Source organism: Channa argus, chromosome 5 (genome assembly GCF_033026475.1).
Source record: "Channa argus isolate prfri chromosome 5, Channa argus male v1.0, whole genome shotgun sequence".
NCBI lineage: Eukaryota > Metazoa > Chordata > Actinopteri > Anabantiformes > Channidae > Channa > Channa argus.
Window position 1 is genome coordinate 13,635,430 of NC_090201.1, and position 19,619 is coordinate 13,655,048.

Here is a 19,619-nt window from a genome sequence, read left to right on the forward strand (position 1 = left end):
TTAATGTACATTTACACCCTAAACTAAGGCCATACAAAATAAGTTGAAAATTAGAGAAGTTGCCCTTTTGTTTACATTGGGGTCCAATTTCTTGCCTAGACAGTTTATCCCAACTATTTAATTTTTGTCTCCCAGTGACAGCTGGGATAGGCTACAGTACCTGCAGTGGTTTAGGTGATGGATGAATGGATAAAAACACCACAGACTACTGAAAACTTACATGTTTTGACTTAACACTCAGCCCTACTCTTACTGAACACAATCCATTATTCTGAAATAATGTAAAGAATGAAAGGTTTAAATGGGGGTTCATCTGTTTTTCTTTAAAGGCTCATTTAACCTCCTGGATTCCAACACACTGTTCTACAAGGACAAAGTGCATTTTCACCCTTTTGAGACAATGTTGTGCAGTGTTTAAATACTGGGAAATGCAATTACAATCCTACACGAGGCATCACAATGACAGATAACGTGTGCTTCAATTCTAATTAACCTTGATTTACTACAGCTTTAAACATAGTACATCAATATGCTATAGGCCTTTATCCACTGTGGGCGACAACTCAAGAAAATACATAAAACTAACCAGTGTTAGAAATAACCGATTTTATACCTATTTATATTTCATGCAGCCCACTCACTATTGGTGGCTGATAGACAACTACATTTGAGATGCAACCGGAAATCGTTTGGAGCTGGAGGTAAATGCTGCCGGGAGATGCTGCCGTCATAAACAGATGAAAAAACAGAATAACCTCACTGAAACGGTCCTGACAGTGGCAGGTAATTTGACAGTGACTCGGAGAACGGGAGAACATAAAGGGACTTATGTGGTCGCCTTCTTTCGCTGTGCTGTTTTGTAAAAATCGGCTTTGAGGGTACACGGAGCGTAAGCTACCTAGCTAACTTGCTAAATATTAGCTTGTTAGCCGTAGCATTCTAGTAGGCAGTGGGTGCCATAGCAACCGTTTCAGAAACATTGACTGGTGGCGAGGAAGCGAAGATTGTTGAGGCTAACGTTCCGTTTGTTATGCTAGCGTTCAACAAGACGTCGTAGAGACTTGGGTGTCCAGTTTAGCATTGGTCAAGCAATAAATATTACAAGTCAGCGTCGTCTACCTTACGACATTGCCCATATTGCTTAGCTGTAACTCCGTGATTTTAGTAAGCTATCGAAGATGGCAGACATTTGTACCGTTATAGTGTTGTGTTTAGCTAACTCGGCTAACGGTAATTTCCATCACATGTAATAGCGTTAAGCTAACATTAGCCACAAAAGGCCATCTCCTAAACTTTACCTCTAATTGTTACACCAGCGCTAAGCAAATATTGGCACTGTACAAATGGGGCAAAGAGATCGGAATTGCCGGCTAATATGTCTCAGACGAACCAGCCTTGCTGTTGAATCTGCTTATCGTTAAGTTACTATGTCAGCTGTCAGAAGTAAACCTAGTTGGCTATTGGCATTAAGTGATCAGGTTGAACTTGGCGCTAACGTAGCCGCTAGTTAACTACTTCTATCGACAGTTAACTTGGTTAATCCACATAAACTAATCGCCAGCGCATTTATGTTAGTGAGTTAATGCTACAATATATTTGTCCATCTATGGCCTTACATTTCATCTACAAGTTAGAAGTAGTTAGCTATTCAACGTAGTTTTTAGTGTCTTATTATTATTATTATTATTATTATTATTATTATTATTATTATTATTTTATTATTATTATATTCTAATCTTTATTATTATTCTGACTTGTCTTCCCTACGTTGTTTGGCGTTTACTACTTCGGTATACTTTCAGCTAGAAACCCCATTCAAACTTCAAAACGTTCTGCTTTTAAAGGACATTATCGCTTGTAAACAGTTTTTTTTCTAACATTTAGAGTTTTTAAGATTTGTATACGTTTTTACTTTGACGTCATCGAAACGTCATTAATGACTTCCCTTAATTGATTGTGAAGTTTTTAGGACTAACTAGCTTTGAAGTTTGCCTAACCAGTATACAAGGAAGCAACATTCCAGCTATTTCAGCTCTTTTCAGCTTTGCTTGGTAAATCCTGTCGGCACCCAAGCATTCACAGTACATTTTTTTTTTAGAAATGTTTTTTCTAGTTATTATTATTTGCCTATTAAAAGTTTCTGTCACTGATCTTTACCAATACCATTTTAACTTAATATTAATTTTGTTACAAATTGTTATGTACACAGTATGTTTTCCTGTTATATTAAACAACCTTGCAGAGTGTGCTTTTGTTTAGTTAAGTGGATTAAATGTACTTTCAAGGGATTCAGTTTCATCTTAACCGTCGACATGACTGTCATTTCAGTATCTAGTTTGAACTAGTATGGATGCTGATGATTGCAATGGCCGGTCTTACATATCAGGTAGGACAATGGTTTACTGCATCACAGATACACTAACCTTCAAAGGTTGGAATGAGGGTCAAATTACAGATGATGTTTCTTCTTTTGGTTGCAGGTAGTGGAGACTCATCAATGGAAAGAGAGTTTTCTGGGGCCCTTGGAGGTCCAACAGTGAGCACTCCGAACAGCAAGGAAGCATCTCCTAGTCGCTCCCTCAGTGGTCAGTGAGAAAATAAGTAGAAACACCAAAAAACTAATGATGTAGCACTTAATCATAGTGTATTCATGTAATATATTAAATAGTATATAATGGAACTGCTTTTCATATTTGCTGTAATATCCAGTTTTCTGAGGTTGCTCAAAGGTATTGAGATATTTTTAAGTTTTTGAGGCAGTAATGACATGTTAACCCGTAGTCATTCTGTCTCTCATGTCTGGCAACACGCTTCATGACATATCTAATTTAGCGCCTTTATTTTTGATCTTCTGCCTCTTTAGCCAACTCTATTAAGGTAGAGTTGTACAGTGATGATGACATAGGTCGTGGTATTGAAGATGAAAGAATTGAACGGCTGGAAGAAGGCGGTCCAGAGCAAGGATCTGAAGCTGTGGGAAGCTATAGGGAGCTCACTAATACTGAAACCGTGCCAGCTGGAGCCATCAGACTGCCAAATGGAAAGCTCAAGTGTGACGTCTGTGGAATGATCTGCATTGGGCCCAATGTTCTCATGGTGCACAAACGCAGCCATACAGGTGACTGATCAGTTAAGCTCACATACATCTTTACTGTAGGACACACTTAGTTTTCTTCTTGTCTTGGATATTGGTTCCAGTGAAGTTGATTTAAGATATGAATTACATTTTAAAACAAATGAAGACTAATGAAAGAAAATGCAACCGCAAGGGGGCACAAGCCAGTGTCTTCTTGTGCCAGTCCCAAGTCTGGATAAATGCAGAGGGTTGTGGCAGGAAGGGCATCCGACGTAAAACACATGCCAAATCAAACATGCGAATCGCGACAAAGACTTCCATACCGGATCGGTCAGGGCCCGGGTTAACAACGACCGCCACCGGTGCTGTTGACCTACAGGGTACCGGTGGAAATTGGACTACTGTTGGTCGAAGACGAAGAAGAAGAGGAGGAAGGTGTGTTCGTAGGCAGAGAGAGAAGAGGAAAGCTAAGAATGTAGGACGGACAGTAGGGACTTTGAATGTTGGTACTATGACAGGGAAGGCTAGGGAGTTGATCGACATGATGCAGAGAAGGAAGGTGGACATACTGTGTGTCCAGGAGACCAGGTGGAAAGGTAGCAAGGCTAGAAGCTTAGGAGCAGGGTTTAAGTTGTTTTACCATGGGTCAGATAGGAAGAGAAATGGAGTAGGAGTTATATTGAAAGAGGATTTTGTGAGGAATGTTCTAGAGGTGAAAAGAGTATCAGACAGGTTGATGAGTCTGAAGCTGGAAGTTGAAGGGGTGATGTTCAATGTTGTGAGTGGTTATGCCCCACAGGTAGGATGTGAGTTAGAAGAGAAGGAGAAATTCTGGAGTGAGTTAGATGAAGTGATGCAGAGCATCCCCAGAGGTGAGAGAGTTGTCATTGGTGCAGATTTCAATGGGCATGTAGGTGAAGGGAACAGAGGTGATGAGACTGTTATGGGCAGGTTTGGTGTTCAGGACAGGAACGCAGAAGGTCAGATGGTGGTTGACTTTGCAAAGAGGATGGAAATGGCTGTAGTAAACACTTTCTTTCAGAAGAGGCAGGAACATAGGGTGACGTACAAGAGCGGAGGGAGAAGCACTCAGGTAGACTACATCTTGTGTAGACGTTGTAATCTGAAAGAGATCAGTGACTGTAAAGCATTGGTAGGGGAGAGTGTAGCCAGACAACACAGGATGGTGGTGTGTAAAATGATGCTGGTGGTGAGGAAGATAAGGAGGACTAAGGCAGAGCAGAGGACGAAGTGGTGGAAGTTGAAAAAGGAAGAATGTCGTTTAGTTTTCAGGGAGGAGCTGAGACAGACTCTGGGTGGTTTGGAGGTGCTTCCAGATGACTGGACTACTACAGCTAATTTGATCAGGGAGACAGGTAGGAGGGTACTCGGTGTGTCATCTGGAAAGAGGAAAGCGGACAAGGAGACTTGGTGGTGGAACGAGGAAGTTCAGGAGTGTATACAGAGAAAGAGGTTAGCTAAGAAGAAGTGGGACACTGAGACGACTGAAGAGAGTAGACAGGAGTACAGGGAGATACAGCGTAAGGTGAAGATAGAGGTGGCAAAGGCCAAACAAAGAGCATATGAGGACTTGTATGCTAGGTTGGACACTAAAGAGGGAGAGGTGGATTTGTACAGCTTGGCCAGACAAAGAGATAGAGATGGAAAGGATGTGCAGCAGGTTAGGGTGATTAAAGATAAGGATGGAAATGTATTGACAGGTGCCAGGAGTGTGATGGGAAGATGGAAGGAGTACTTTGAAGAGTTGATGAACGAGGAAAATGAAAGGGAACGAAGAGTAGAAGAGGTGACTGGTGTGGAGCAGGAAGTAGCAAAGATTAGTAAGAGTGAAGTGAGGAGGACATTGAAGAGGATGAAGAGCGGAAAGGCAGTTGGTCCTGATGACATACCTGTGGAGGTATGGAAGTGTCTAGGAGAGGTGGCAGTAGAGTTTTTGACTAGTTTGTTTAAAAAGATCTTGGAGAGTGAGAGGATGCCAGAGGACTGGAGGAAAAGTGTACTGGTACCAATTTTTAAGAACAAGGGAGATGTGCAGAGCTGTGGCAACTACAGAGGAATAAAGCTGATGAGTCACACAATGAAGTTGTGGGAAAGAGTAGTGGAAGCTCGGCTAAGGGCAGAGGTGAACATTTGTGAGCAGCAATATGATTTCATGCCTAGAAAGAGTACAACAGATGCAGTATTTGCTTTGAGGACGCTGATGGAGAAGTACAGAGAGGGTCATAGGGAGTTGCATTGTGTCTTCTTAGATTTAGAAAAAGCGTATGACAGGGTGCCGAGAGAGGAGCTGTGGTATTGTATGAGGACGTCTGGAGTGGCAGAGAAGTATGTTAGAGTGGTGCAGGACATGTATGAGAGCTGTAAGACAGTGGTGAGGTGTGCTGTAGGTGTGACAGAGGAGTTTAAGGTGGAGGTGGGTCTGCATCAAGGATCGGCTTTGAGCCCCTTCTTGTTTGCTCTGGTGATGGACAGACTGACAGATGAGGTTAGACAAGAATCTCCCTGGACTATGATGTTTGCAGATGACATTGTTATTTGTAGTGAGAGCAGGGAGCAGGTGGAGGAAAATCTAGAGAGGTGGAGGTCTGCTCTGGAAAACAGAGGAATGAAGCTTAGCCGCAGCAAGACAGAATACATGTGTGTCAATGAGAGGGACCCAGGTGGAATTGTGAGGTTACAGGGAGCAGAGGTGAAGAAGGTGCAGGACTTTAAGTACTTAGGGTCAACGGTTCAGAGCAACGGTGAGTGTGGAAAAGAGGTGAAGAGGCGAGTGCAGGCAGGTTGGAAGGGGTGGAGAAAAGTGTCAGGTGTGTTGTGTGATAAAAGAGTATCAGCGAGAATGAAAGGAAAGGTGTTAAAGACGGTGGTGAGACCAGCAATGTTGTTCGGCTTAGAGACAGTGGCACTGAAGAAAAGACAGGAGGCAGAGCTGGAGGTAGCAGAGCTTAAGATGTTGAGGTTCTCTTTGGGAGTGACGAGGATGGACAGGATCAGGAATGAGTACATCAGAGGGACAGCTCATGTTAGATGTTTTGGAGATAAAGTCAGATAGGCCAGATTGAGGTGGTTTGGACATGTTCAGAGGAGAAACTGTGAATATATCGGTAGAAGGATGCTGAGGTTGGAGCTGCCAGGCAGGAGGTCTAGAGGAAGAACAAAGAGGAGATTTATGGATGTAGTGAGGGAGGACATGAAGTTAGTTGGTGTGAGTGAAGAGGATGCAGAGGATAGAGTTAGATAGAGGCACATGATTCGCTGTGGCGACCCCTGAAAGGGAGCAGCCGAAAGGAAAAGAAGAAGAAGAAGACTAATGAAAGAAAATAGCTAAGATTATGATTGCAAATATTAAATGGATTTGAGTATAGGAAATAATGTTAGATACAAAAGTTGGGTTAATTGGTCTGTTCTACCCCCCAGGTGAGCGACCATTCCAGTGTAATCAATGTGGCGCCTCCTTTACTCAAAAGGGTAACTTGCTCCGCCACATCAAGCTGCACTCAGGGGAGAAGCCCTTTAAATGTCCCTTCTGCAGTTATGCCTGTCGAAGAAGAGATGCGCTCACTGGCCATCTTCGCACTCATGCAGGTAAGGCAAATTAAATTCTGTAAGTTTATCAGTGAAATGGTTGACTTGTTTAGTCAGTGATAACGCTATGTTCCTAATATCTCCACAGTGTCCTCTCCAACCGTAGGGAAGCCATATAAGTGCAGTTTTTGTGGCCGTAGTTACAAGCAGCAGAGCACCCTGGAAGAGCACCGCGAGCGCTGCCACAGCTACTTACAAAGTGTGGAATCACAGCAGCCATCCAGTGCACAGAATCCAGGTACAGCATGTATTAACCTTTTCGAGATTACAAACCAGAGTGAAATATTTTCTCTGACAAGACTGTAATCTAAATCACAATATGGTATACGTTTTATTGTCCAAAGGGACTGAAGTGGCATCTTATGTAGAAATCTTATCTACCTTCTTGACAAAGTAACAAATAGAATCCCTTAGTATTACCTATAATTTGTGACCGTATTAGATTTGGAAAACCAGCATACATCTTAAACATGTTTGATTGTACCCTGTGCAGGTGAGGAGATGAGAGAGTTAGAGTTTGTAACTGACTCTCTACTGCAACCCTCCTCAGACAAGATGGCCTTTATTGACCGGCTCGCCAACAGCATTACGAAACGCAAGAGATCCACACCACAAAAATTTGTAGGTGAGCATTTGGTCTCCGTGTGGATGGAGTAAGGAAATCAGCATTTGTTGCTTAAATTGCATATCAGCTTGTGTGTGTGTGTGTGTGTGTGTGTGTGTGTGTGTGTGTGTGTGTGTGTGTGTGTGTGTGTGTGTGTGTGTGTGTGTGGCGTCCATAGCTGATTGACAGTATGATATTCACAATGGGTGGGAAAAAAACAAACTTGGCATGCTGTTCATTTATTTTAGCAAGTTCTTCAAGTATCAATCTATTTGCTGTTGTGGTTCTTTCCACAGACTTTGATGGTTCAATATTATAAGATTTTGTCTGTGTTACAGGACAAAAGCACATACGCCTCAATCTAGGCAATGCACCTTATGAGCTCAGTGCTGGTATGGAAAAAGATGGAGAGATGCATGCAGGGGACCTAGAAGCCTCACACTTTACTGGTCTGGGTGGAGATTACGCAGGTATAGCAGGTAATGGAGGAGGCGTATCAGACACACTGAGGCCTCTACACCTTCCCACCACTCATCCATCATGTTTATCAGATCTCAGGCCTGTCCACAGCTCCTCTCAAACCCCTGTTGGTCTAGGATCAAGGTTGGATTGTACAGTGACTGGAGTTGGACTGAGAGTTGTGGGTGTAGGGGGAAGGGAGGCCGCTGAAGGACATGAAGACCTGCCTGCTGGTCGAAATCATGCCCCTTCACCTAGCAATGGTTGCCAGGACTCCACAGACACAGAGAGCATGCCAGATGACCCGTGCAACAGTACTGCTCCGACTCCAACCCTGCACAGTAACAACGGCCATTTTCTCCTCCACTCCAATAACCATAACCCAGCACCTCCTCCCATTTTACACCACAGGAGTAGGGAAAGACACAGCCCCAGCCATGCCAAAGACAGGGAGGATAGAGAGAATGGAGGCCACAGCCCCCCACCTCCTTCTCTCGCTCCAACTCCTAGCTCACCTACAGCACCCTCCTCCACCTCCAGGGAGGCTTTTCGGGTTGTAGATGGAGAGGGACGAGCTGTGCGCTCTTTCCGCTGCGAGCATTGTCGTGTGCTTTTCCTGGACCATGTCATGTTTACCATCCACATGGGATGCCACGGTTTTCGCCAGCCTTTTGAGTGTAACATCTGTGGACACCGCTGCCAGGACCGCTATGAATTTTCTTCACACATCGTCCGTGGAGAGCACATCCTTGACTAAGGATAAAGTGTGGACAACGTGCTTCACCTAGAGCTATTTTTACACTGAAACAAAGACCTGGCTGGGTTTGGCCTGCACAAGAGCTAAAGGGGAAACAGGAATATTTCAAGAAGACGCTGATACAGTAGAAATTAATCGGAAGGTCATATTTTTGTTTCTAAAGTTATAGTAGTGGCCCTTATTGTTTTCGTTGCACTTAAAACAACACTATTTAAAAAAAAGCACTTTTATTTGGATGTATTCTAAAGATGAAGAGCCAGTGCACTTCTCATTTCACATGCGTGCCTTGCTCTGAAATTGAAGATGTGAACCTGATGGACAAATTGTTTGGCAAATCAGACTTTTGTTTATAATCCAAATACTTTTCTCATTTGTGCACTTTAACGGTAACATAAAAAAGGTAAATGTGCAATTGATAGGCTTGCCAAAAAAAGATTCTAAAGCAAATGTTACACTCTTGAAAGTTTCCTTCCAGCCTGAACAATGATCCCGTACAATGGATAATTTTTAAAATGTGAAGTGCAGACCAAACTCACAAACCAGGTCCAAGTTAAACTGATGTGTGTGTGTGTGTGTGTGAGGGGGTTGTCCATTTATTATAAATGCACTTTTGTTTTTAATGGGGCGGGATGGGTAAGTGTGTGTGTGTGTGTGTGTGTGTGTGTGTGATGGAGAGAGAATGTAAAGGACTCTGTTTTTTTGAAAGTAAATTAAATAAGTGAAAAATGAAGGCCTTCATATGTGTGAATGACATGTTGGGCGATGTATGAAATGTTTTCCTTTTCTATAGCTGCTTTTGGTGCACCAGTTCCTGCCAGAATACTATGATTATATTAAAGTATTTTATAGGATACACTAATGACCTGCACATTTCTCTCAATTGTGAGAAAAATTGATGGAATGGTTTTCCATTAGCAAAGGAGTTCAATTATCACTGCCACAATTTTAGAGATTACTATAGGGTCTTTACAAATTTGTATCACTTCCCTCTCGTCATTTAACTGCAAACCAACATTAATATACTTATGTGAAATTCAAACATAACTTTGGTGTTAAATATCTTTTCATATTGTGCCTTTCTACACCCTATCACACCTTGTTGACAAATTGTCTACCAGACATGAGCCTACCAAATATGTTGAAAGAGAACCAGATCGTTAAGTGATGTTAGAGATTGTAAGTTAAAAAATTATTACTCTAATTTTTTTCCCGACACTCTAAAGTCTTTAGCTTCGTACTACTATTGTAATGCTTTTTTTTAAAGGTGTATTTTTTATTCCATATAAAGTGTGGGCAAAGAATCAGTTTTGTTAATTTATCAAAGGCAATGTGCATAGTATTTGGCACATGCAGCTATGATGAGTGCAGTGTTGAGTGGCAGTTTATTGCCGTCCTCACAGGGTGACCCCCCCCCCCAACCCCAAAAAAAAGAAACAAAGTTGAAAAGTTTTTTGCTGGTTGTCCGAATGCAATTTGCCCAATTCTGTCAATAGTGTGACAAGAGTGAACCAGGTGTTTATTTCTATATCATTTTTGTCAGTTGTGCTCCTCAGTAATTATGCTGTCATAAGAAATGTGTCAATTTAAAGAAAATGATTCTGGCTAGTGAGGATTGTGAAATATGATTTTACACACAGTAGGTTTAACTGGCCATCTTGTTTGGATTAGGTAATTGGGCACAAAAATATTCCGTTTGTTACTTAACAAGTACATTTATGGATGAGTTTTCTCATCAACAGCAAAGGAATGTTTTGGAGGACTAAGTTTATATAGATGCACTAATATCAAAAGGCTGGGGGGAAAAAAACACTATCAAAATCATGAGTTGACAGAAGACTAAAGATTCCCACTTGTTACCAGAACAGATATTTTATTATTTCAAAACATAGGTCTTTCTAGCTTCATTAATGGTTTTGCAGGCTAAACAGAAGCCACTGAATCAGTCAAGGCTCTTAACAGTTTATTTTAGTGTTGTGAATGGTTTCTTGTTTCTGTCGTGCTGATCAATGCTCCAAGATTTTCGTGGTTTTAAGTAGCGGTGTAACTGCAGAAATTCTGAGATGTTTTTTTTATGAAGAGGAATAAAAAAATACTTGGTTTTCATATCATTTTCAGATCCATATGAGCATGGTTCTGTATAGCACCTCATAGCAGAGCCAACAATATGCAATTTACCCCTACGAAGTAGTATTATAAATAAGTGTATAAGTTGTACATACAGTATAAAGTACAAAGGGTGCATCTATTTTCCTTAATGTCAGTAAAACCTTTACTTTGTTTTGCAGAAATCGTTTAGAAAAAAAAAAATTCAGTTTCCCTTTCAATATAAATTTAAAACATTTTTAATATTTTAAAAATGTAAATATGTTTCAAGAATTGTTACAATGTATTAAGTGGAGCTTTATTTGTGTGATTGTTAGGTCTTGGCTTTGGTGCACACTGTTGTATATTAAGAGTGACTTGTTGGCGAAATGCAATGCTGTAATTTTGTAAGACACAAATCTATATGAAATGGTGAAATTGTGTCTTCCAAAGTTAGGTTAAACTAAAAATCCAATTACCTTGCCTTAATGTAGGAACAGACTGTTGGATCAGATGGTTTGTAAACCAAATATCACAATGTTTTTCTTCAACCTGATCTGGAAAATTTGACTTAAATATATATTACTGACACCAAAGTTATTGGTTTGCATTGACAGAAAATACTTTTCAGTTATAACTTACACTTTACTCAATATTATATCTACAAAAAGGCCCAGTTGGGATTCATGTTAGATTTTGCTGTTGTGCCTTTGGCCTTTTCTACACTCAACAGTAGAAAATGTCAGTGTAAAGCGTGTTTTGTCAATTTCCATGGTGCAAGTACTACAGGTTTGAAAAGGCTCCACTTTGTTTTGGCCATCTTTGAAATCATAAGACAGTAGTAGACACCCAAAACCAGTAATCAGTGACCCTGGTCAGAATCAAGTTTAATCTTTAAAACCAGCTAACTGTAATGTTGACAGCTAGGACCCAAAGAAATAGCTTGAGATTAAAAGAAGTATAAGTTTTTGCAAACTAGAATCTTGACTACTTACTAGCTTGAATAACAAATTACATAGAAAATGTTTAAATATAACCTGGAACCCTAGTCCCTGACTTAGTTAAAACTTAGTTGCAAGAATACTTAATGTTGAGTTTGCATATTTTTTTTGTATTCCTGTGTGCTACATTGGACAGTAATGTGCTGCTAAATCTGATGCATGTGGTACCAATGCTGTTTGCCCCATACCTACACCCCGGTCACCTCTTCATTTTAGTCTTAAAACAACCAAATAAAGTAATCCATTTAAGACTACTTGAATAAAGTAATTCTAGTTGTACTTTTTGTTCAAGCATCTTACCCTCCATACTCCTGTGAATTGTCTGATATCGCTTTAAATAACTGCTGAGCCTTTTAAATGTATCAAATGTAATTATGCATTTGCGTGATTTGATCTTTAACTACTGTAAGTTTTATACTGTAAGAGTTTACTCCAAATAAAATACCTGACAGGCTTGTCTCTACTACAACCCCACCCCATGGTCACCTAATAAGGAACTTCACACTTGCAGGTTTTCAAAGATTCTGAATTTATTAGTCAGGTCAAAAGCATCTTCAAAATCTCCTTTACATGGGTTTTGGAGGAGCTCTTGGGGCACCAGCCTGTTAAAGAAAACAAAGAGTCCTGGTGTTTCGACTTCATAAAACATGCAATTATATCAATGTTTCATCTGGGTTTAATGCTCTGGTGTTGCGTTCAGAGGTTAGTTTCAAAAGAATCGAACTATTATTCATACCACATTTTTCCTACTGCAAATAGTTTCCATCGTGAAAAACGTTTTGTAAAACCCACTTAAAATAAGACCTTATACACCAAAAGCAGTATTGAAAGTATTGAAGTAGTATTACTTACAGCGGGCCTGAATCGGGGTGGTGGGGTGCGGTCTTTTCTGGCCTCACAGGAACGGTTCCTCACTACCTTACTGTGGATGGCACAGCTTACACAGTAGTGCAGCTTTACATAGAGCTTGGGCAGAACATATGCTGCACAATTGACAGGAGAAAGGTAAACAGAAAAACACATCCAGGTTAGAACCAGGAAGACAAAAATTTGGCAATCATGTGAAACAGAAATGCACTCACAGTCAAAGACACTGGCCTCTGAGATGTCTCTGACGGCCGCTGCCTCCACTATGTTCCTGATGACAAACTTTTTAATAGCTTTGTCCTTGGGGACACAGCGGGCACAGTTGGTGCAGCGGATGGGCTGCACATGCCCACGGCCCTTCTTGGCACGACCGTTATTCCTCCTCTTTTTGGTCTGCAAAATGGAGGAAAACATTTGTACAAGCTATAATACAACCTTACAACTTGGTATAACTAAGACTGAAGCTCAAACTTTCAGTGGCAGCAGTGTATTATTAAACCTCAAAGACAAATGTCAAAAGCTGGCATCTACAGTTAGTCAAGTAAGCTTCAGAGCAATTTAAGACTTTAAATGAATTCACATGGCTGATTGATTCGATTTTGGCTTCTTCATTTAGAGAGCTCAAAGTATGGTTCTTATACTTTTAGACTTCAAATTGTACAAGTGAAGTCTAAAGTTGTACAAGTGAAAAAAATGTCTATTCCAGGTTTGCAAGTTATAAACTACATCTTTAGCTGTAAAACCTACAAGAAGCCTATAATTGAGGTTGAAGTTATTTCCAAGTCTATATAAGATAGTTAAAGATTAAAAACCTGCCAAGTCAATAGTGAATACAGGTCACTCCAGTGTTGCTTTATTTTAAATGGAGGTTGTTGCTTTTCACTTGGAGCAATACAAGTATAGCATTTACACTTTAAAGCAGAAGAACTTTTTCAATAATGGTTATTAAATAGCAGCGCAAAACGTCAACCGTTTCAGTAAACAATACAATCTTACACTTTAAAAGTCAATTTCGTTGATTTGCAACCTTAACCAATTCGCGTTAGTTTTTCCCTTTGACTAATTACAGCTTTTTCGGTTGGCTAATAGAAATCCAACCGTCGTACAAACCGTTACGTTTTGACGGATCCATCATAAACACCAAGCGAAATATTATATTTTCAGTGTTTCACCGAACGTAACAAGGTGGCGTTGTCCTTTGGTTGCGTACAGGAACACATGCACAAAACAGCTAGCCGGCTAACAGCTAGCATTAGGCCCAAGCTCATTTTTATTAGAAGTTTACTGACAACAACCGCTAATTTCTTACACTGTGGTTTAGCTATGCGTTTATAATACCCAATATGGAACAAATATGTAGAATAACTCCGCTAAAACACCAGTTTATTCGCTTTTGCCTTACGGCTGCCACTGATGCACACTCACCATGTTGAACAGGAAAGCTGGAAAGAGGACAGGAAGAGGTTGTACCGCGAGAAGTAATGCAATTTGCTCCACCCTCCAACCATTGAAATCAAATTCGTTGATGCTTTTTTAAAAAGGCATCTTTGTTATTTAAAAATCTAATATTATGTGCTGTATTTAAACATATGAAAACCAAAATCCGAATAACCTTTTGTTAGCGGAAATAATATTAGTATACTCACATTTTGTCCACGCGTGGCGCAAGTTAGCGAAGTTCTCTGTTAAACGACTACTGCAGCGCCGGCGGGCAACGCCGTACAACAAAACAAGTTTATGTAGTGCGTGTAGCTTTCTAATAGAATCAGCACTGTAGATTATAGATTTAAAATTGTATCAAATTGCATAGCAAAAATACAATTTTAATTAATAGACCAAGTTCTCATTGTGTGGCTGAGATGTGAATACAATTAATCAACCAAACTTATAGTCACATGTTTTTTTTATTGGAGTATATCTGACAAGTATTTCCTGTTTTCTGTCATTCAGTGACCTGGCTTATATAGGTAGTAAACGATTCAATTCACAAACTATAAATCTGTTTTACAAGAATTTACATCTGAATTATTGCAAATGATGTAAAGAAAAAATTATTCGGTTCAAGTGATAATTTATACTTGGTACACAGTGTCTAGGCCTATTTGTGCATGGTTTACCTTTGTGGTATGAAATAGAAAGTATCTCTATGTATTTAAAACAATGTGAAAGTAAATGTCAATGAGAATTTCCCATAGTAGAGCCAGATAATACCAAAGTAGTACCAAATAATAAAAATTATTAAATAAGGTCCCATACCACAAAATTGTATATGAATAAATATATGAATTTAGGCTAATTTACTGCTGTTCACAGCCAATTATTTTCCAAAGCATGCTGTAAATTTATTATATTAAAGAATGTGCTTTTTTGTAAGTTCAAGGCAGCCATCCCTTTGAACTTTAAGGTACGAAGGGCCATTTACAGACTTGCATTACCTGTTGATGCAGGATAGGTTGATGTAAAGATGAAAAATCTACAGGAGATGCAGAAAAGCAAGTGTAATTCTTTATATTGATCTATTAACCTAACATTTAACCTTATTTATTAAGTTGTTTTATTCTTGCTTAAATGGAGGCAGAAGTTATGTAATTATGTCTCTTAGATCATGTTGCTCTACCATCATTACCAAGATATATGATGATAACATACTGTAATAAGCCAATTTCTGCAGTGTTGCTCTGTCTAAATCATCTCTCTTTTATTTTTTGCAGAAAATACTAATCAATGAATTCTCAAGTATAACAATAAATAAGTCTAATGTGTATCCAATGTGTTTTGCATGCTTTTCTAACAGTGCCCTTGCACTTTAAGTTATTCCAGTTTATAGATTATAGGCTTTGACATGTTCTGCTGCTATCTAAAAACCTCTATTTATAATTCTACATCCCTTTAACTGTTGCCTTAACTGCACTAGTTAATAGTGACAGTACAATTGATCTACTTTAAATAATGATTTGTGCAGACTTGGTAAATGCTCTGAAAACTGAGCTTAAAATATAACTATTGTACAGTATTTATAAGACTTAATTCCATATCTTTGAACACCGACTAACAGCATGTATTTTCATTAAATAAGCAAAGAACACAAAATACACTTACATGTTTTTTTTCCATTTATTTAAATATTTGTGTCTTATTTTTTCTTGATCTTCTTGTCCTTTGCCCTCTTTTTGCTAGGCTTCTGGGCGTTAGCCTTACCATAGAGGTAAATTCCCACCAAACTGAGCAGAGTGGGCACCAGGGCCAAACAAACGAGGGGGAACACATCATTGACCATTTTCTGCCAAGGTGTCTGCTGTGTTAGAGAAATCACCTCCACCTCAAACTCAAGAGCTGCATCACCTAAATCAAGGTAAAAGTCATTGTTTTGTAAAATACACAGTAATTCAAGTACAAAACAAAGTAAAATGCTTGGTATCTCTATGTTCAATAACATTTAATTCCAAAATCTCACATAGCTGATCTGTTGGGTTTAAATATGGTGGCTGTGAGGGTTCAAATAATATAATTCACATAATTTAAATACCCAGGAATATTCATTTAATAAAAACTGAAATGCACAATTGTTTAAGGAAATTTTTAAAATGCTTAATCAAACTCAAACTGTATGCACACTGTTTTGTGTGTGTTCAGTACCTGGAATTGTAGGGGGGTAACCTTTTTTTCCATACGCGAGGTGAGAAGGGATAGTGGCTTTGATTTTCTGCCTGAATCAGAAGGAATATACAAAACACATTTACTGTGAATGCAATTCTCACATTTCATCACAAAACCATTAACTCTGGTATTTTTAAAAATGATTTATGGGTACATGTAACTATTGCCAAGTACATCTGTCTTTCCAATAGTCTTTTTGTTTTCACTTACCCTTCACACACGCCAACCAAGCTTTGTTCTAGACCTGATAAGGAAATCACACAGGGAAACAGTCAGTCAGCAAATGAAGCATATTCCCTGCCACACAACAGATTGCAGTTACAGTATCTCTAGGGTGTACGCAAATAAGAGTCACAGATTGACCTTCAAAACCTTTAGAAAAGGGTTATTGTGTGTATTATACATGCCAGCAATAACTGTCCTCTTCCCCAGCTCAACAAGAAGAGGATCCCGGGACAGTGATGAGTCAATCACCTTTCCATCCATCAGTTTACCCTAGACAGTAAAATATTTGGTAAGAGATGATGACTTAAATGAAAAGAAAGGTTTATTACATGACTTTTAATGTAGATGATCTTAAGGAAACACAACAAAAGAATTTGTTTTTTACATGTTTTATGCAAGTTAGAGACTGACTGCTTTGGGACAGCCTATTTTTGCCTATATATTTGCATGTTTAATTAAATACACACCTATCTATGTTTTGTATACATTCAAAAGAATGTAAAACTTAAGGGGCAGTTGGACATGTTCTTCACTTTTATATTAGAAATCATATGTATTGGTTTATTATGCACCTAAAGCAGACAAAGCATTTAAAATTGTCAGTTTTACCATACAGTAATTCTATCAGACAGCTGTGACTGAGATAATTTACATATACATAATTTCATTATCATTTATTCCCTACTCATATCACCAAAGTATCTCTACAAGCCACAGACCAGGACATGGAATTAAGAAAAAGAATTACTATGAATTCCCAGTGAACAGCCTTGAAGGTGGTTTAATAATAGTTATTGCGGTTTTACAGATTTTTTTCAAATTGCTCAAGGACAGGAGGTGTTGTGTACAGCACAGTTTCATTTTTCATATACACTGTTGCCAATTAAGTTGAAATGACACAATTTTTACCTCATGACATTATTGTGACAATGTGATTTATTAGATAAAGGGTATACCGTCTCAAAACTTTATTGATCAAACTCTTCCAAACAAATCACAGTAAAACTATATTATATTTTTGTTTGTTTGTTTGTTTGGTTGGTTTTTCTTTTTAATGGAGCATAATATTTGTTAAACAAATATTTGTATAATTATTAGTTATTTGACACCGATGTGATATTGGACACTATTTTAATCACACCTTTAGCTTACATTTCTATCATAACACTGTAATGTCTTTGATTTCCAACAGACAGAAAGCCAGGAGCCTCCAGTACACTGCATGGATGAAGAGGTGCTGGTGCTGCCCCACTGACAGACAGGGCTGTTACTGCTGACGTGTTGTACCGCCCCATCAGTCCATACTGAAATCTCTCTCTTTTACACATACACACAACCACACGCACACATAAAGGCAAATGGACGGGGACACACACTAAACCACTATCTAACCGATGCTCAATAAGATGATCATTTCTATCAGCTGCTGGCCGCAGAATAGTTTACTAATCATATTTAGTTTCAGTGTGGAGCTGCACAAACACACCAACAGTGCCCACATGTTTCACGCAGACGGTGCCACATAGACAACAACTCGTCACCAGCCGGGCCGGTTTCCCCACGAATCTTTGTAAAAAAAAAATCACATATAGCGGACTGGTTTCGTGCATCACTTTAAATAACTTGTTGATTCTTTGTCTTACCGTGTAGTGGATTAGCAGCGTGTCTCCCATTTTGGAAAGTTCAGAGCAAGTTTCAGGTTTCACCTTGGGTCAGAAGAGTAAATTAAAACACTGTTGAATTTATTTGGCAGCGGTTTTATTGTGTTGCTGTTTCACAGCAGTCTGTGATACTACATGTGTCCCACTCACCAAGGTCTCCACTTGCACCTCCTCGCCTGCATTTTCCTCTCCATGCGCAAGTCCACATGTGAAACCTGCGAGAAGGAGAAGAAAAACGTTGGACTTCATTGTGAACTTGTGGAAAAGAGCAGCCATCCAACAACTTCCGTCTAAGCTTCTTCTGCACAAAACTGCGGGGACAGGAAGAAAAAGACGAGATGCACGGGACACTGTCTGTGTCCAAAATGGCTCAGCACCTGGTAATGCTGATGTGTTAAAATACTGTAGCGATAAGGACTAGCAGTCCGTGGACGTTGTCCCAACACCTGGGTCTCTCTGAAGAGCCCGCCTCGTACAGCATCCCAGGCTGCCGTGAGTGGGAAGCGGAAGCGGCGCTCGGGGGAGGCGCTGGGGGGCGGTACTGTGCCGCGTATGCGAGGGGCTCTGCTGCTCCATGTTGGAGACCGTTAGGAGCTGATATGCCCTGTTTAAACCTTGCAGCTCACACGCCAAGTTGCGGCCAGTCCCATAATAGTCCAGTAGAAATGTGAAGGTAATAAAAGGCCCAAACCCGGCAGTGCGACAATATATGATATAAAAAATATAGCTGCATCCATGACTAAATATTGGCAACAGTGGACTGGAAAAAAGTTAATGTTAACACAGTTAATCTAGTTCATTGTAGCTGTGAGTGTGACTATCAGATTTGACTGGTCTGGCATTGAAAGCAGGCAAACCACAACACTATATTTTGTTTGCAATTTTGCACAAACTGGTGACTGATGCACAAATACATGACATCACTAACCAAGCACACGTATTTCAAATCATTAAAAAATGAGGGATAATAAAAAGGAAAACACAAATGTGATGAAATTATTAAAACTGTTCAATTTTAGTGAGATATGTTTCCAGGGCTTTTAAATCAAATGGCAAAACTATATTTTAATGTTTAGTTTTTATGCCAGAATCATACATACTTACATTTTAGATGACACCTCATACAGAACAGGCCTACCAGATGTTAGGATGCATTCAAAACCAACTGCTCTGAGCCCCCCATGCTCCAGGTTTACCAAGTAAGTTTGCATTTAAGGTAATTTAATCAATTTTTAAATCAATATTCATTCACTCTGTGCGCCATTAAATGCCAATGTAAAGTGAATATACTAGCCCTATTAAGGCACATTGTTACATAATGTTGATGGACTTTCATGTAGAGAAATCTAAGTTTCAAGGCTTTACATCCTTTGTCTGTGTTTTCATGCTGCATATTTCTAAATAAACCTGACATACATAATATCTCAAAGAAAGTATTGATTATTACATGATTGTTTCACAGACAATTAAAAAAAAAAATGGAGGTCAGATTAGGGCCAATAGGCTCTAGGTCTCCCTCAGTAGTTGCTTAATACAACACAAAATCCAATACAAAAGTAAAATGAAAACCTGCAACAGGTAGTCAACAAAACACATATTTTGTGGTCGTGCTCAAACACATAAT

At 39.4% G+C, this 19,619-nt stretch overlaps 3 protein-coding genes across 8 annotated transcripts; 1 reads left to right on the forward strand and 2 right to left on the reverse strand.

The window, feature by feature from the left end:
* Window positions 1–594: 594 nt before the first annotated feature.
* On the forward strand, window positions 595–12,052 carry LOC137127905 (zinc finger protein Eos-like). 5 transcript variants are annotated; one of them, XM_067505458.1, is made up of 8 exons: window positions 641–783; window positions 2,329–2,386; window positions 2,481–2,585; window positions 2,864–3,118; window positions 6,515–6,682; window positions 6,771–6,920; window positions 7,176–7,307; window positions 7,625–12,052. In XM_067505458.1, the coding sequence occupies exons 2-8, from the start codon at window positions 2,347–2,349 to the stop codon at window positions 8,500–8,502; spliced, it is 1,728 nt and encodes a 575-aa protein (XP_067361559.1). In that variant the 5' UTR covers window positions 641–783; window positions 2,329–2,346; the 3' UTR covers window positions 8,503–12,052. The 5 variants fall into 5 exon arrangements, with proteins under 5 accessions (XP_067361561.1, XP_067361559.1, XP_067361562.1 ...); XM_067505461.1 differs by lacking the exon at window positions 2,329–2,386 and having other exon boundaries at window positions 662–783; window positions 7,625–7,765; window positions 7,883–12,052; XM_067505459.1 differs by lacking the exon at window positions 641–783 and adding an exon at window positions 801–2,051.
* A 43-nt stretch (window positions 12,053–12,095) lies between these two features.
* On the reverse strand, window positions 12,096–14,030 carry LOC137127911 (small ribosomal subunit protein eS26). Its single transcript, XM_067505471.1, has 4 exons — window positions 13,878–14,030; window positions 12,668–12,845; window positions 12,438–12,568; window positions 12,096–12,187 (listed from the first exon to the last, which is right to left on the reverse strand). Exons 1-4 carry the CDS (start codon window positions 13,878–13,880, stop codon window positions 12,152–12,154), a joined length of 348 nt encoding a protein of 115 aa, XP_067361572.1. The 5' UTR covers window positions 13,881–14,030; the 3' UTR covers window positions 12,096–12,151.
* A 1,522-nt stretch (window positions 14,031–15,552) lies between these two features.
* On the reverse strand, window positions 15,553–18,508 carry fkbp11 (FKBP prolyl isomerase 11). 2 transcript variants are annotated; one of them, XM_067505467.1, is made up of 7 exons: window positions 18,373–18,506; window positions 18,146–18,210; window positions 17,978–18,040; window positions 16,517–16,604; window positions 16,320–16,353; window positions 16,089–16,159; window positions 15,553–15,794 (listed from the first exon to the last, which is right to left on the reverse strand). In XM_067505467.1, exons 3-7 carry the CDS (start codon window positions 18,005–18,007, stop codon window positions 15,586–15,588), a joined length of 432 nt encoding a protein of 143 aa, XP_067361568.1. In that variant the 5' UTR covers window positions 18,008–18,040; window positions 18,146–18,210; window positions 18,373–18,506; the 3' UTR covers window positions 15,553–15,585. The 2 variants fall into 2 exon arrangements, with proteins under 2 accessions (XP_067361568.1, XP_067361566.1); XM_067505465.1 differs by having other exon boundaries at window positions 18,146–18,508.
* Between the last annotated feature and the right edge of the window lie 1,111 nt (window positions 18,509–19,619).

Bases quoted from the DNA above. Each gene is read 5' to 3' on its own strand.
- LOC137127905 (XM_067505456.1), top strand. From the start codon at position 738: ATGAAAAAACAGAATAACCTCACTGAAACGGTCCTGACAGTGGCAG. The intron at 784-2,480 runs GTAATTTGACAG...TTTTGGTTGCAG, and splicing joins AACGGTCCTGACAGTGGCAG to GTAGTGGAGACTCATCAATG. The intron at 6,921-7,175 runs GTACAGCATGTA...TACCCTGTGCAG, and splicing joins ATCCAGTGCACAGAATCCAG to GTGAGGAGATGAGAGAGTTA.
- LOC137127911 (XM_067505471.1), bottom strand. The intron at 12,569-12,667 runs GTGAGTGCATTT...TCAATTGTGCAG, and splicing joins AGAGGCCAGTGTCTTTGACT to CATATGTTCTGCCCAAGCTC. The intron at 12,188-12,437 runs GTAAGTAATACT...TTTCTTTAACAG, and splicing joins CACCCCGATTCAGGCCCGCT to GCTGGTGCCCCAAGAGCTCC.
- fkbp11 (XM_067505465.1), bottom strand. From the start codon at position 18,271: ATGGCTGCTCTTTTCCACAAGTTCACAATGAAGTCCAACGTTTTTCTT. The intron at 18,041-18,145 runs GTGAGTGGGACA...TTCTGACCCAAG, and splicing joins AGGTGCAAGTGGAGACCTTG to GTGAAACCTGAAACTTGCTC. The intron at 16,160-16,319 runs GTAAGTGAAAAC...CTTCTGATTCAG, and splicing joins TTGGTTGGCGTGTGTGAAGG to GCAGAAAATCAAAGCCACTA.